General features: G+C 38.3%; 2 protein-coding genes across 2 annotated transcripts in view; both read left to right on the forward strand.

The window, feature by feature from the left end:
• Window positions 1-288: 288 nt before the first annotated feature.
• Window positions 289-6,685, forward strand: LOC116690894 (cysteine-rich venom protein). The gene is made up of 9 exons (XM_032518119.1): window positions 289-333; window positions 667-731; window positions 2,029-2,032; window positions 2,290-2,390; window positions 3,781-3,871; window positions 4,168-4,310; window positions 5,557-5,645; window positions 5,799-5,881; window positions 6,006-6,685. The coding sequence occupies exons 2-9, from the start codon at window positions 672-674 to the stop codon at window positions 6,140-6,142; spliced, it is 708 nt and encodes a 235-aa protein (XP_032374010.1). The 5' UTR covers window positions 289-333; window positions 667-671; the 3' UTR covers window positions 6,143-6,685.
• Window positions 6,686-9,117: 2,432 nt separating this feature from the next.
• Window positions 9,118-17,291, forward strand: part of plcl2 (phospholipase C like 2) — a 42,400-nt gene continuing 34,226 nt past the window's right edge. The window contains exons 1-2 of the mRNA XM_032518098.1: window positions 9,118-9,495; window positions 9,968-10,428. Coding sequence (XP_032373989.1) covers window positions 10,177-10,428 — 252 coding nt within the window. The 5' untranslated portion in view covers window positions 9,118-9,495; window positions 9,968-10,176. The remainder of the gene's footprint in view (window positions 9,496-9,967; window positions 10,429-17,291) is intronic.

Genomic DNA, 17,291 nt, shown 5'->3' on the forward strand with positions numbered 1-17,291 from the left:
ACCAATGCGCCTTTTTTTTTTTTTTATTATTTACCTTTACCTCATGCGCCTTTCCATTCTGTGATGTGTGGACTTAAGTCAACACATCAGAAATTCACTACACCCTTGGTTTTACAATTCCTTGTTTACTTTCTGTCAGTAAAGCCTCTTCAGTGTTGCATGATTGACTTGTTTTTGTCCAGTGTCCATTGTGTAAAGCCTTGCATACTGCTGCATCGTTAGCGGCCACAGGGGAATGGCTTACATCTAAGCATTCGCAACTAAGCTGAGTTAATAAAAAGGAGGGAGAGGCAAGTGCAAATTCAATTCCACCTCCTGATGACCCAGCAGCAGGTATGCCTCTCACTTCAAAGGTTTTTCTTAACATATTTCCAGCATTATTATTATTTTCTATCTTTTGATGATACAAAAAGGTTAATTTAAGAAAATGATCAAGCACTATCAGAACCCAGCCACTTTTTTTCTTCATGTGTCTTTTTCATCTGTTGCATTTCAAACGGAAAGATCAATCCAAATAAAAACAAGAACCTAATTGTTCTAATGATGAAGCTGGATAATATGCAAGAATAACATAAAACAATTGTCTTAGAAAGTCTTTTTCCTTTTTTTTTTTTTTTTTTTTAACCTTCCCCGTGAATAGTGAATGCATTTTCCTTTTTTGTCCAGAAAAAATGTTTGCAATCCTGATTTGCGTCTTGACTCTGCAGCAAGTTCACTCTGCCTGCGTTGTGGTGAGTAGGCCTAGAATGTTACCAATTTTTTATTTTTATATGTTGTCAAGTGTTTTCCTTAGGCTAGAAAGTATGTTTACTCAAGTACAGTACTTGAGTACAGTTTTAATGTACCAATACTGCATTGGAGTATTTTGATTGCGGTGGGCCTACATTTTGGGCCGACATATTATTGGTTGCTCAAGTGAGAGATTTGTAGAATAAGGTTGTGCATGCCAACGCAATGGTGAGCAAATCTAACTTGATCCATTGCTGGCGTCTAATCCAGGTGTGGGCAATTTGAACGTCACTTAGAGCGGTAGTAGGCCTAGTAGTGTGCACATCCCCACTGGTGAGGTGCAAGGCAAAAAAATGGTCTGGATACAACTGAAAAGAATGAGATCTAATTCTCCCATACGTTTTATTGTGCTGCAACGTTTCAACCCAGCTGGGTCTTCCTTAGGCAAATAGCATTCAGCAGTGGCGCAAACATATACATAGGACACATACATGGTCAGCTGATCAGCTGAGCTCATTCAAACTAATTTACCAAGGGCTTGATCAGCTGAACTCATTTAAACTGATTACCAAGGCCTTGATGGGCCTAAGTGCCACCATTACCATACATTACCACATAAAGCAATTGGTGATAGTGAAAAAAAAAAAATACATGTCCACAAAATGTACACAGACAACTGCTGTTCTGCAAGCTGTTTAGAGAAGCTTACCCAGCAGGCCGAGACTGTCTACCTCCTTCCCTCGGTCCACATAGCTACCTTGATGTGTGTCTCTAGACAGAAAAAATGGGCTGCGACTGAAGCACGCTTGTAGAGGCTAAGCCTAAGCTTCGAGCCCCTGAGGTGCTGTTCCACGACCATGGGTAGAGTAATTGACACACTTTTTACCTTTTTGATCAATGAAAGTCCAAGTCATGTTTGCAGTTAAAATCTTGGGTTCCATTTATTTCCATAGGATCCAGACAAATCACTGCTTGAATGTATGCCTGTGTTGGTGTGTGGTCAAAAACTGTACATGCTTCTGGGTTTCACCTGAGGAACCAAAGATTGGTTCCTGTTTATACCATGGCACTATTTGGCTCTTACAGCGATTTTTAGATAAAATTGAGAAAGAAATAATACTGTGAACTAAGCAATAATGCGCGTTCCAGAAGAAGCACACCCTCCAAACGGGCACTGCACTAGTATTTCGAAAAAAAGTTAAGAATTTGACTATTTCTTACTTTCCTGATGTCCTGATACCTTTTACATTTCTTCTCCTTTTCAAATGTGCCTTTCTGTATGCCATGGTGTGTCCACAGCAAGGTAAGCACAACATTTACTGCATCGGGTTTTGTTTAACTTTACAGAGGGATTTAATTTTCCAGCATCAAGACTTTGCTTATTAGTCCCCCAATAAGATTATGGGATTTGGTACAATCCTCTCTGTGTGTTCTTTTGTTATACCAAGCCATTTGAGAGTAATTAAACCAGGATTTGTTTGATTCATATCATAGATATTACGCCAACAGAGTAAATATCACTGTATTTTATTGTGTGTGTGTGTGTGTGTGTGCCTGTAGACATTTGCACAGAAAACACAAAGGTCCAGACTGAGATCGTTGCCCAACACAATGCCTTAAGGAGAGCAGTTCAGCCTACTGCTTCTAACATGCTGATAATGGTAAGTCCTGATTTCTACTCGCACAATAAAAGTGGCTCAGATAATATTTGCCAACATTTCCCAGCATTTGTTTTCCCTCTCTTATGGACAAGGTTTTCTGCACGACGCCTGCGAATCATAAAAGTCTTTTGATAATCAGGGTTGTACACTTTTGCTGATTAAGAACTGACTCGATCCTCATTGTTCTGATGCAGGGAACTTTCCCTGATAGTTAAAGGTCAAAACTGTTTACTGTACAAAGACTTTACAAATGACACATTCTGTAAATGCTATTTGAAATGTGAAAATACATTTTGATAGTTGTCTAACATAGATAAATAAAATCCCTCTAAAATGTAGTTTTATGTTTAAAGGTGCACTTGGAGTTACTGCAAGGTCGCCCCCCAACCCCCCCCCCCCCCCCCCCCCCCCCCCCCCCCCCCCCCCCCCCCCCCCATGTTTCCGTAACTGTCATGACTTACTATCACTGACCCCCACCCCCCCCCAACCGTCTGTCGGGGATTGGCTGGAGGGGTTTGTTGGTATTTGGTGGACAGCCTGTGCCTCTAGTGTTTGTTTGAGGTTTACAACCCCTGTGTGGGCTTTTTCACAGTGTATTCAGAGGGCAGGCTGCACGCAGATGAAGGAGAGATGCCTACGATTTGAGACAAAAATGAAATTGCGGGCACCCAGATATCTCAGTTGGTAGAGTGGACGCCCATATATAGAGGTTTACTCCTCGATGCAGCGGGCCCAAGTTGGACTCGGACCTGCGGCCCTTTGTTTCATGTCGTTCCCCTTCTCTCTCCCCTTTCATGTGTTCAGCTGTCCCATTAAATAAATGTCTAAAATGCCCCCACAAAAAATCTTTAAAAAAATAATCGTTTTGAAACCATGCAGAAACTCAGAGTTCACCTTTTTAATACAGTTGAGTAACATTAACTTACTCAAGTGAAAGCAGGAAGCCAAGCCCAACTACTAGACTGTCATTGCACAAAGTGAGAAATTTGTCAGTCAACAAGAGTAAAGATGTTTTATTTCCTTACCAAAAAAAATTGGATGGCAGGAAGTGTAAAATTTCTGCACAAAAGAAGAGAAGAAAAAAAAAAAAAAAAAATAAAAAAAACTTTGTTTATACAGGAACTCAGTTTTGGCTATGGGCAGTATAAGAAAAGCACAGCAGCTGGTCTTAAAGGGGGAGGTGCCCGTCAATCACAAGCTTTATCATTAGGGATAAAGTGGAACATTTTGAAATTTTCATCAATCTTTCAAATAACAAATTCCATTTTCAAAATCAGTATTTTGCACAAGAATGGATTGTTTTCCTGCAATCTGGGTGTTTTGAAATAAACTCTTGAATTGTCATGTTTTTTTAATTTATAATGTTTTTTGTATTTGTTTTTTCTTACAGAACTATAGTCAGGAGGTAGCAGTCAGTGCTCAGGCCTGGGTTGACAATTGTGTTTTGGCTCATGGACAACCCAGCACCCGCATGCTCAATGGTATATCTCTTTTTTTTCCTTACTTCATTCAGTTACACTTTACCTAAAGGTATCTACATCAAGGTGATGATGTGCATTCAGTGTAAAGGGTCACAGTGAACATTATCTTATCTCCGGTCTTGATTCCTTATTTTATTAACAAATTTCACAAAGTAGGAAATGTTATCATTAAGGAGATTGTAATCAACGGGCCTTTTAATGAACCTGGTTTTATCTAAACTTCTGGGCCATGGAAATAAAACGGTTTGCAGGCACCCATTAATCAGTGCTGCCATGTGTTTCTCACCAATGAGCAGGATATGAAATGGGTGAGAATCTGTTCTATTCATCCAAACCTTACCCGTGGACGGATGTCATTAATGCCTGGCACAGTGAGGTGTCCAGATACCTGTATCCCAACGGCTCCACCAACGGCCAAGCTACTGGTCACTACACACAGGTAACGCTAAGCTGTTGTCCGGGTAACAGTAATGTTTTGACAAAATAATTGTGGAACACAAAAATGCAACGGCAGCAATAATAACAGGTCATATTGCTGCTTTATTTAATGCTTAATTTTAATTAAAACATCTATAATCAATATTTTAATAACAAATGAATAAAATGTAAAGCAATAGTGGCTCTGCAGTTCCCTTCAGCTCTATGGAGCATTTTAGTGTCTTTCAGCTCACTAGTATGTTTCTTTTCAACCCACAACTTTACTGTTTTGTTTCACTCTTACTGATCTCATGAGATGCATGTCATAACCTTCAATTGCCTCCTTGACTCCTCTGCTTGCGTCCCTTCCTAGCGTCTTAATCCCTCCCACCGAGGAGGTATGGGAGAAATGAGAGGAAATCACGGGAGGAGGAAAATGTGCTTTTAAAGGGATGAGACGTCCTTTCCTCTGACTTAGTAGAGGGACAGAACAGCTTCCGGTTCAGCCGAGGACCGGGGAGTCTAGGAGCTATCAAATAAGGGTTATGAGATGCACCTATAGCCTCGTTTTCAGCCACATCACCCAAAAAAAGCATTTAGCAGTGAAAAAGACAGACAGTTCCCGCAGGAGTTGGTAGAGCCCAAACAAAGTTGTCGACCATGAACTTGTAGTCCTTCCAGGTCAAAACTGAGTTTTTGTCACTTTTTTTGGTACTTTTGACACTTTTTAAACCTTTTTGGCATTCATTTTATTTTTTTTAAGTTTAATCAGGACACTGTTTTGATACCATTTAAACATTATTTTTTTTCCAAATGCTATTAAATTGAATAAAAAAGCAAAATCCAATGAAATTAATAAAATAAAATAATTTTTACCTGCGAACAACGTATGGAAGCAATACGTTTGTCACAGGTAAAATTAATGATCACTTTCATCCATGCATCCATGTTTGTTTTTGGTAATTTGTTTGAAAGGAACCAATATTTCTGATGTGAAAAAAACATTGAAAATGGGTGAAGGTTGAACTGATGAAAACAAGGGTTAAATGAAGATTGAAAATTGGACTTGCATTCCATCAGGTGACCAGAAATGAATGAACGCTAATGTAACTGTTTGCTAACAAGGTAGACCAATAGATTAAGAACCAGTATGCATGACAGACTGTTTCTGTGGATTCTAGCTTTCAAAGAGCCTTTTTTTTTTTTTTCCAAAAATATTTATTTTGTTATATCCTTCACCAATTTTCACAATAACTTTTTGTTGTCAGGTGGTGTGGAACAGCTCCTACAGAGTTGGCTGTGGAATGACATTGTGCCCGAACAAAATCTATTTCTATGGCTGCCATTATTATCGAGCGTATGTGACCGTAATTCACCCTCCATACCCATAAAACCCCTGACATTGTTTCACATGCAAAGCTTAACAGTGGTAGAAAGAAACAAATTATGAAACGGTCTATGTATTCAATGAGAGGTTAGTTGAGAATCAAGTTTCTGATTTGTTTAACAGTGGAAACTTCAAGGGATGGCCACCTTATAAGGCTGGACCCCCATGTGCTTCCTGCCCCAATGACTGTGAAGACAAACTCTGCAGTAAGTAACAGATAGTATGACAATTCACACGGTTCTTTGTATGGCAAATGTACTGTTTATTACAAGGAATATTGTATACTGAGGGGAAAAATAGATTATGAGCTAACCTCTTGTTTCATTTCAGCCAACCCCTGTCCTTACATAAACAAATACAGAAATTGTCCCACCCTGAGTGTCACGTTTGGATGTGGCAATGCGCTGGTGAAGGCCTGGTGTCCTGCTTCATGCAACTGCACCAATCAAATCATTCCAGTAGCCTAAACACAAGCCCTTGAGTTTGCAAATTGTACTCAATCTACAGATTTTACATCTTTTGTTGATTCTCTGTCCAAGCTACTTTAACTAATCAATTTCCTAAAAGCTTATAACAGCATTATCAGGATGCAACCAATGAACGTGTGTCAGAAATAAATGTGATTTAGTACTGATTGCCTTAAGTTAAAGGGATGTTTTGGGAGTGTTTTAAATGATGTATCTCTAATCAAACCCCCTTTGGGGCCATGCATGATGTCATATGGGGATGTCTCCTACTCAGCGTTAGGAAACGCAAGAAATGTATCAGCACAAGCAAACAATACAGATTTACTGTTAATCCACCCAAGCTCAAGATAATATAAACCACAAATATTCTACACAATCCCACAAAAAGACTACATTGGATATCAAGTGGTGTATGCTGTATGTTATGGTTAATAAGAGTTAAACATGGTTAGGGTTAATAAGAGTTAAACATGTCATGGCTTTAGATTTAGCGTTTCAATATTTAGTTTTTTCTTTTAAATTAAATTGAGTACAAAAACATGAGTAACTCTTTCGTGTGTGTGTGTGTGTGTGTGTGTGTGTGTGTGTTCGTTCAAGAGGAGGACTTCTTAAACTCCTAATTTATTTAACGTCCGCTTACATTAACAAGATGGTTTGTTCTTTCTGCTTTGACAATTGTCTGTGATATTGGCTACAGTAAATCTAGAAACATGCTTTCATCATATCAGAATCGGCTTTATGTACCAGGTATGAGGACACATACGAGGACTTTTTCTTTGGAGCATCCTTACTCACACTGTGCTTACACACAAAACAACCAAAACAAAAATATACACACAATATTTACACACTCTAAACAGAACAACATAGAGGCATGAGTCAACAAAGAGTGCAATAAAATATTATTTAAATATGGAGCATAGTGCAAGGATACTGGGATAAGTAGTATTATGTTATGTTACAATATGAACAGCAAGAATATTATGGACAGTTGTGAAATAGAAAATGAGAATGATGAATGAATAACAAATAAGAGAAATGTGAGAATGGGAATCAACGATGCATCAACATCAACGATGTTCTAGCATAAATCATATGCATTTAATGTGAGTAGGGTAATTTAAGTAGGGTAAATGTAATTCCAGCATTGGTAACTTTATCAGCTGTCAAGACTGCAATGTGTATTTCTTTAAATCTCCCCTTGAATAAATGAGCACCTATGGCATTATGTCACAAACCATACTCTACATCAGTAGTTCTAACCTTGAGGGTTGTGTAATAAATCGGAGGAGTTGAAAGCTAGCCTTTCTTGCCTTTTTTTATAGAGAATAATTGGATGCTTTAACCTCTGCAGCCCTCTTAGATAAAATACAGAAAACTCTTTAGGCTAGTTGATGTTTTCAGTTCACAGCCAGGAGATGTGCAACGGGCAGCAAGGGGGCACAAGTAGACATTGCTATTTTAAGGGTAGCCTACACAGGTCAAAAAGACTGGAAGCCACTGGCCTAGATTTTAAAATATGGCCTAAAAAAGAAACGTTGACTAGCAGTGCATTGATAATAAGGAAATCTGCACTGCACAATAACCAAAAAGTCAATAACCCTTGCAAACCAGCAGAGGGCTCTGTTGTACAACTCACCACAGCTCCTGCGATTGGTTCCCAGTGTTTAATTTATCTGCTTTCATCTGAACCAGTGGCCTATGAATAACATGCATTAAATCATGTATCAACAATGTTATGCCTCACCACTCACACTGTCTCTTATAGGCCTACAAGAGGCTATAGTGTCAGGCTATCCGGACTACATGTAAGATATGTTTTACCATGTGTGACTAATATTTTAAAGCTCTTGTTAATCTCCACGAATGGATGACTTGTGATGATCCTGTTTGGTTATTGTGCAGGTTTCACAAGGGGCTGTTATTCAGTGAAGGCTATTTCTTCACCATTGAGATGTCTTCACCATAATGCACTGTCCACATAAAGAGGAAGACCTGACACAATGTGACTGAAACAAAGAAAAAAACAAGTCATGTGAGCCTTTCTGGGAGATAATGGCCGTCCATAAGAGGTGCCATAGCTTATGAACAAAGCTGACATCAACAGCAAAAATATTACTGATCCAGAAAATAAGTTGTTCCCTGTATTTAGTTGAGTGTAGGGGTTTACAACTACAATTACCACCCTGATTTAGACCCAGTGTGGTCGACATTTTAACCCTAATGCAGGCTTTTAGTATAATTGTTCTTTTTTTCTCTGTTTAGTGCTTGAAAATCTTTTTTTCTGTGATCATCTTTCTCATCTTCAAAAGCACCTTAAGTTTCCTGGGCTCAATATGTCAAAGTGACTAAGCAGTTGGTCTCTTTTAATATGAATAACTTCTTTCATCTACATTCAAAGTAGGCTACCTAGCCTACTGAATAAAACAGATCAGACCTTTAAGGGGGCTCAGCACCTAATGAGAATCTCACAAGGAAAAGAAAAAACAACGAAAGTCCCTCTTTGTGGACTACCAGAATCAAATGAAATGATAATAAAATGTAAACAATGAATAAATAAGAAATAAAACTTTCCTTGACGGGTGTACAGGTGCATGGTATTAGCGACATAGGATATTAAATCTGTTTCTCTGAACCTGTAATTCTTTGCCCTCTGTCACTAACAGACAAGTTTGCAAACTCAAACCTGAAGCACTAAAATTGATTATAAAAATTATTATTTGTTTTTCATTATTATAATTTTAAGGGGGGCTGAAGGCTTGAGCCCCCTAAAAAGGGTCTAAAATCGCCACTGAATAAAATAAGTACAGAAGACATATTGAAACATATATTTGACATATATTTGAAACATATATTTGAAACATATATTTGTGGGTTTATTTGCTTTAAAAGGGGGCGTTTCTTGCTTGTCGGTGAAAAAAATAATTTGGTTTGATTGACAACGCAGTCTGTTGTTCGTTCACGAGACGCACACAACTTTGTTCTCTGGAAACGACTTCTCTGACTGAAGGTCTATCAATATTCTGCGCGAGACACCTAGCAGCAAATTAACGTTCTAGTGTTTAAAATGTAAACGAAATATCCACTGGCTGTCGAGACTGACTGACGGTGGAGGATATGTCTTTCTTTGTTTGCTAAACCGGCTAACAACAGGGGTGGTGTTGACTGGACTTTGAGTTGGCTGTGACTAACTTCACCGAGCTAGCTAGGGAGTTAGCTAGTTAGCTAACTAGCTAGCTCAACCCAGCACACAGCAGCACAGACAGCGAACGGTAGTCTGTTTGCTCAGTTCCAGCAACTAAGGAAGACCGTACACACCGTCATTCCCATGGAAACACAAGGTAGTTCGAAAGGCAAGTAACGCTAGCTTGCTAGATAGGATCATGAGTTTTGTGAGTTGATTGAACTGATAACTTAACATGCTTTAATATAATTAACTTGACGTACTCACTACTTAACTGAAGAGGGTTGGTTTACTACGGTTAAAAAACAACAACAACAACACAGGGTGTTATGTGGGTGATATGTGTGATGAAAACGTAGTAAAATCTGTCAACTTATTGAAAAATGCAACAAAGCTCTTAACATGTGAATTTGTGAAGCACGTCGGCTTTATGTGTTTTATCATGCTGCATTTGCGGTGACAGCGTTCTCTGATTGTAACTTAACATCCGCTTTCAGTGAAATGTCAGGAACGTTACGCTTCAGTTTCTTCTTTGTAATGGCTTTAAAACGCTCAATAGCTGCTACTATTAACGTTACTGCTGTTACTTACGGTATGCCATGTTGACTAATTGTGCGAATCACTGTGGTTTCTCTTCACAGAGCACAGTGCACGGAGAAAGCCCCTCTGTCTGTAGGAACCTGACAGATATGTGCACCGAGAGATGATATGGCAGAATTACGTGCACATGTTACAACGAGGCAATAGGCCAGGCAGGAAATTGGAGTAAAGCTTAAACATAAGGCTTTGCTACCAAATAGCTTGCCAGCGTGTGTGTGTGTGTGTGTGTGCGTGTGTGCTCGAAGTGCCTATGGCGGAGTTTGGGGATGACGGCAGCCTGCCTCCATTGAATCTTGGGGATACGGCCGTGCCCAGCGACGAAGCAGCTGGCAAGACGCATTGCGAAGTGTCGGTCTTGAATGGAGACTGTGGTATATCAGAAAATATGGTCGGTTCAGGATCCCTCGTTTCACCTGGCAGCCAAGCACGGGTGGAAACAGCCAACACCTCTGTCGGATTTGATGCCAAATCTGAAATACCACGCAGGAGCAGCATTATCAAGGTAAACATTGAAGTTAAAGTCTCGTTGTTAAGCCATTCATTCCGGTGAGCTATCCTGCACATTTACTCTGACCATAGGGTGTCGGAAGTTACAATGTAACCCATGCTCTAATTTAACTAACGGTAGTCTCTTTCATACGAATGTTGTGCCTGTTTTTCAGTAACCTCGCCTACAACATGGTTACACGTGAAATGTCTGTGAAATATGTGCTTTTCACAATATAGGCCAGTAAAGGGCTCACCAGAAGCACATCCTGTACTTCGTCTAAATATTTTGCTTCTCCTTCTTTGAGCGTGCATGTGCATAATCTGACCAATCTGTGGTCAGATTATCTTTATTTTACCCAGAAGGGGAAATATATTTGCAAAAGCAGAGAAGTACAGCAATAAAGCAATGGCATATGTCAGATAAATAGTATGTCTACAACTCTTGCATACATTAAGAAGCATGTTGTGGAAGGTGCTATGTTCATTCTACTAATCATATAGAAGCTAAAACGGATATCTTGATCAGATATTTTAAAATTACTAAATAAAGCTTGTGCATGGATGAAAGTGGACTGAGGTAAGGGATGTTTTTTGTAGTGAGCAACAAAGACAGGGAATAACATACAATACACAATAAGAGTATGAGAGGGAGTGTCCATTAAGTGAAGAGCAGAATACACACTTCAGACTGTTCAGAAATCGGCTACAAACAATAGTGTTTATTGATAGTAATAGTGACTACTGGTTAATAAAATAGCATGCAGGGCTCCTGAATGTTTAGTACAGCACAGAATGTTGATCCCACATATGCATAGAATAAAGAATAATGATGGGGTGATCCCTGAGCAAGGCACTCAAGTCTTAACCCTCTCCAGGAGCTGATCCTTGATGCTCTTATGACTGCTGAAATGTATACATGTACTTGTACCTATTTTCAGAGGGGTATGTGATTAGCAACATACCTTTTAGCATAATCATTTTTCTAAACTATTTGGAATTAGACTCATTGTGATTCTGACTTTCAGTCTAAAGCTTTGCACTTTAGTTTACTCATCTCACGGTAATGAACGTTGATATTATTGCTTAAGGGGTTTTGAAGATGATGGCACTTCCTTGCATTGCGTCAGTCTACTGTATGTTGAAAGCCTTGGAGCCATTGTCTGTAGCTAATGTCAGCAACTCTGTAAAGTATGTCTTGCTTCTGCTGTTGTAGCTGTCATAATGTCAGCCATAAAACAAGTTTGAAAATGGTGACGGTGAGTTACTTGGCTATACAAGGGTCCGATCATGGTTTTGAGTCATAGACCGGATACATTTTCGGATACGCACAAAAAATGGGGTTATATATGTATATGTGTATGTGTGTATGTATATATGTGTATATATATATATATATATATATATATATATATATATATATATATATATATATATATATATATATATATATATATATATAATGCTTTCCATGTGTTACTTACAAGAACCGTCATAAGCAGCACACAGTAGGTTGAAGACTAGGAGCTGAGTTGGCTTTTCTGGGGAAAACAAAGGACTTTCACCTTGGGAAATCGTGTTCCTTGGGAGTATTTTAATCCAAACCACAGATCAACTATGGTCCAATACACCACCCGGCTGTACTCAACAAGAAATTGATTATTACATTATTCTTTACATTAACTATACTCTACCCTCTACATAGATTACCATGGCAAAGAAATCCTGAAAGAGATGTCAGAAATGTATGCTTCTTATTTTGATGTTTACATTTAGATTTGAGAGGTCAGTAAATTAGTAGTCAGACCCAGAGATGTAATTCCCTCTAGAGCCAGCTAGATTTAAAATGCATGCTGTACAAGAAACTTGTTGAAATTCCCTTTTTATTACATTACATGTCATTCAGCTGTGAAAGCAACTTACAATTGCTATATATCAGAGGCTGCACGCTTCTGGAGCAACTAGGGTTAAGTGCCTTGCTCAGGAATACATTTGTTGATGTATCACAGTGGGACTCGAACTCTGATCTCCCACACCAAAGGCATGTGTTGAATGCACTGTGCCATCACCACCCACAAATTAAAATGTCTGGTGTGTTTGACCATATTTGGTTGCTTAATAGTTCATTACCATGTGCACAATCAATACCATACCATTATTAGGACTACTATGATTTAATGTTTCAGTGAGGTTTCTCTGGTCTCTGGCAGTGGACAGGGTTCAGCTGCTCACCTTTTCACCGGAGGTTTCACAGGCAACACATTCTTGGCACATTGTGGATGTTGAACTTTGACGGGCCCTCTGCCTGGAGATTGATAGGGGTAATATTGACATTTCTGCCTTAGAAAGTTCCAAGTAATCTCTCACTACATAAGGATCTGTCTCAGGTTACAGGCCTTTTGAGCCTGATTTTGTATTAGTGACGTGTCAACTATAGGCTCTGTCAAAACATGTTGAAGCTTATTTGAATAAGAGAAATGTCAACCGATTGGCTCTTTTTTAAAGACATTTTAGATTCAACTCAAATTATTTTAAAAGAAGAGACAGAGAGAGTTTTTTTTTTATATATATATATCACTGATTCTTGAAATAAGGGACAAAACATGTCCCCCATCAAAATGTTTGCCATTTTGCCTTAAAAAACATAAATCATTGTGTTTAAAAGCTTTAAAAGTTGAATATGAAAGACTTATGTATGTGTAGACCCTTAGCTTTTTATATATTATATTATTTCATGTAATTTTACAAAATACCGGCACTGTACTATGAAAGCCCATGCAAATGAACTCGTCCTCAGTAGAGGTCACAGTACCAAATTGCAAAAAAAAGGGTTTTAAAATGCACAAAATGCACAAATATGAATTTGAGGTTAATTGCATGGCTTAATAAAATATCACAACATACTTAAAGTGAACATTGCATTATTTTGTACATTAACACAGCCTTTCAAAATCTGTCATCAATTCACGTCAACTCCGTCAGAAATTTTTCAAATTAAAAATAAATCAGGCATATTTTGGTCAGCTTTAACCCTGAGGACCCCCTTTGACTTCTTCCTGTCAATGGATGCAGCAATCCAAAACATGGTCTTGTAAGTTTTACATTTTTTTTAAATATTCAGCAAATTAGTTGAAATCCCTGTGGTCACAGCTTTTATGTGTCAACACTGTCTTCAACGTAGGGGTGATTTCAATCAAGAATTTTAGAATCTATGTTGGTATTTTGGTTTAGTTTAGTGGCAGCTGGAAAGTGAATAAAATCAAAATGGCTACCATTTACTAGACATGATTAAGTTAAAAAAACATGTTGTTTTGTCAACTCCGTCAGACGTCAACTCTGTCAGATATTTTGTCTGACGGTGTTGACATGTAAGCTGACGAGTAAAGGTCGCCCCAAATACTTATTAGTTATGTAGAACAACTAGATAACATGATCATATTATCTAAGTATACATGTTGATTGACTTAACTATTAATATATCTAAATGCCAAATAACTTTTAAATTGTTTTATTTGTACTGTAGGCAGACATGGCTAGACAGAAACGGTCGTGTGCAAAGAAAAAAAAACAGAGAGTACCAGAGAAAAGGAGAGAAAGAATTAACAGTGACTCAAAAGCAAAGAGAACAGTTAGAAAAGGAGAGACAGAGATGGAAGGACAGTTCCAAACAAAAAGGTAAACAAGTAGGAGAATTAGACCAAGAGCAAAGAGCAACCCAGAAAGTATTGAGGAAAGCAAAGAAAAGGTCCAGAGCTATCCAGAATAGACGCTAAATGAAATAGACTCCCACCAGAAAGTCCTCTGGACCAGACTGTTGAGGAGCCTACTTCAAGCAGGCGTGCCCTTGCAGCTGAGAGGGAAAGAGAAAAAAAACCGGAAAAGACATTCAACGAGATAAACATTGAAGAAAAGTTTAAGAAATTACAAGAGCAACACAAACTAAGAAAGCAGGAATGGCGGAAAAAAAGGCCAGGAAGAGCCATTGGCCATGTAGATGGAGGAGATGGAAGACGAGTTGGGAGAAGTGGGGACTCGGTTGAAGAAATGGAAGATTCGGTAGATGAAATGGAAGAGAAGACTTGAAAGGTCCTGAGTGTGCTATTGTTGCCATGACTATCAGCGTATTGAGACAGGGGATTGGCTGGCAGTGGTGTATGATGATCACTGTGGTTGGGAAAGTCCATTGATCTAGATATAGAACGCCATGATGTGAAAGTTGAGTTTATGCATCCTCGTGTTCCTACTGCCATTTTCACCACAACATGGAGGAGGGATGTCTGTTTTTGTCCAGTGAAAGATTTCATTTTAAACTGACAGGGACAGCTTGTCCCGTCCAAGCAAGCCGACCAGGGACTCTATGCCATAGCCCCGATGTTTATGGACTTCATAGAGCTAGCATGTTCAACACCTCTTTCCAATGCCCATGTCCCACAGGTTAGATAAAGTATTACATACATTTCTAATGCTTGGTCTAAACTGAAGGCATTTATGAAGATAAAATCTCTCTATATATTTACTTACTTGTTAGAAAAATTGAAGTAACTCATAGAACTTACAGTACCTACCTGAGACCCTATAGAAATAAGATATTTACCTGCTCAACCGATGTGTTAAGTATAGCTGCAATTCACAGACATTTCAACCGGTTTTTTTTACAGAAACATGACGTTATGATTCTTAATTCTTCACTTTTAATTTTTGCATGGAGCCTTGTAAGGAGTCAGGAAATAGATGGGAAGTTCTAGATCCTTTTAACTTCAATTTTGTACATTAACACTATTACATAACTTCTTAGTTGTTCTCAGCTTATTGTGTCCTCTTGCAAATCATTAGTAGATTTAGTTTATAGATGACCATAGAGACCTCACAGATACATTTGCTTTTTCTTTTGATATTAGGAACATTTTCACATTTCATGTGTGCCTTAAATATCCGTCACCATACTATAATACTTGTTTAAAGTTGGATTTACCTTTCCCTTGATACTCTCTCCCTTTGCCATGTCAAAACTAGGTAAAATCTTTAATCAGTTTGATTCTCAATTATTGTTGTGCAACACCGTCAGTTGTGTGTCAACACCGCAGTTGTGTGTCACACCGTAAGGGAGGTTTTTCATTTTTATAAAAAAAAATGTGTTTCTTTTGTTCAACTGAGTGTTTTCATACATTAAAACTCAACTTCATCACTGCACAGTGTCTTGTGTGCACAACACTACTGTTGTATATATTAAAATGAAAAGGAGAGTAACTAAATCAAAGTAATTTAAATGCAATTCCAAAACATGTCAAATAATATTAAAAGTGTATACAAGGCAATTTATCAATTCACCTTGATAAGACACACCATCTCTACACACTTAAATCCTTTACAGGGTTGTTCAGTTGACAAACACACAAAAACATATTGTAGGTGTCGGACGGAGTTCCAAATGTCAAGTTACTAAGTGAGTAATTGTCAATTTTTATGAAAATTGGCTAAAAAAAAAACTGTTCCTTTTCATGGTATGATAGTAGACCCGTGTTTATGAGGTATCCAATTCAATAATGGTGTAGTTTTTTTTTGTTTTTCCATTTTCAAAGTACTTTTGTCCTAATCTCAAGAATCAGTTAATATATATATATATATATATATATATATATATATAGATATCTTCAAACACACAACTTTTAAAACCCCTTGTTGCAGTTTCTGTTAAGATCAATGTCCCTGTCCAATTTAGTGAACTGGTCCAGAGGTTTCCACATGGTTGTCCAGTGCCAGGGTGTCTATGCAAACAAGAAATCATTCGGAAATGCTCAATGACCTAAATTCAATAAGTGCTACATCAGACTACCCAATAAAATCATTTATATAAAGGCATAAGGCAGAAGTAAGGGAAATGCACAAGTCAGTTTGAAAGGATTTTGTGGTGCTTGCTAAGCAACACAGCACATAGACGGCTCCACATCCAGTAAATCACGGCAGAGATGAAAACTTCCAATTGGTTGAAGCCAAGATAAAAGTCATGTTAAGTTAAGCATTAAGAGAATGTGGTCTGTTACCAAGGTTTGGATTGATGCAGGAAGTGGATTTCTTAAGATAGGAAAAAAAACAATCTCATTCGTAATAAATGTCTTATGTAATGCTACTCATACACAAACATACCAAAAAGTAAGAGTTCATATTCTGAAAGTGATTTGGACATCACTGATATGCTCTGCCATGTTACATGAACACCTTATTAATAATGTGGGGATGGTGAACAGTCATGTAAAAAAAGGAAGCAGTATGATAAGTAGTAAATGTGGCGTTGGCTAGAGAATAGGGTTGGGCAGTAATACGGTATATTACGGGGTCTTAAAAATAACAACGGTATCAGTTTCAATACCGTCATTAAGGAGAATTCCATTTACATTTTTTACATTAATCTTGATTGTCATAAAAATGCTTGTACTTTAGATAGATTAATAGTTTAAATTCATCTACCCTGGTCCCTGTCTCAATCCTGCTGGTAGCTTGTGTCCATGGAGCGGCGGTGTTAGCTGCTACCTGCTAGCTCCTAGCTGCCATCCGGTTAGTGTGTTCAGCCAGACTTCTGTGATAATCATCGTGACAATAATCCACAGAACGGCGGTGGACGATTATCAGAGAGAAAGAGAACAGACACGCACAGAAGGACCTGGTCTCAAAGAAGATCACGACTTCTGCGGTTTGGCAGCATTTTGGGTTCCGACCTAATGAAAAGGGAGAGGTGTTTGGTATTCAGTTTCTGAACGGTATAGGCCAGGGATCTTCAACAGGGGGTCCGGGACCCCTAGGGGGTCCTCCAAATTATCGTTAATCTTTTAAAGTTTTTTCAAAAATTAAAGTCTTAACATGAATCAAACTAAATATTTGAAA

Source organism: Etheostoma spectabile, chromosome 6 (genome assembly GCF_008692095.1).
Source record: "Etheostoma spectabile isolate EspeVRDwgs_2016 chromosome 6, UIUC_Espe_1.0, whole genome shotgun sequence".
Taxonomy (NCBI): domain Eukaryota; kingdom Metazoa; phylum Chordata; class Actinopteri; order Perciformes; family Percidae; genus Etheostoma; species Etheostoma spectabile.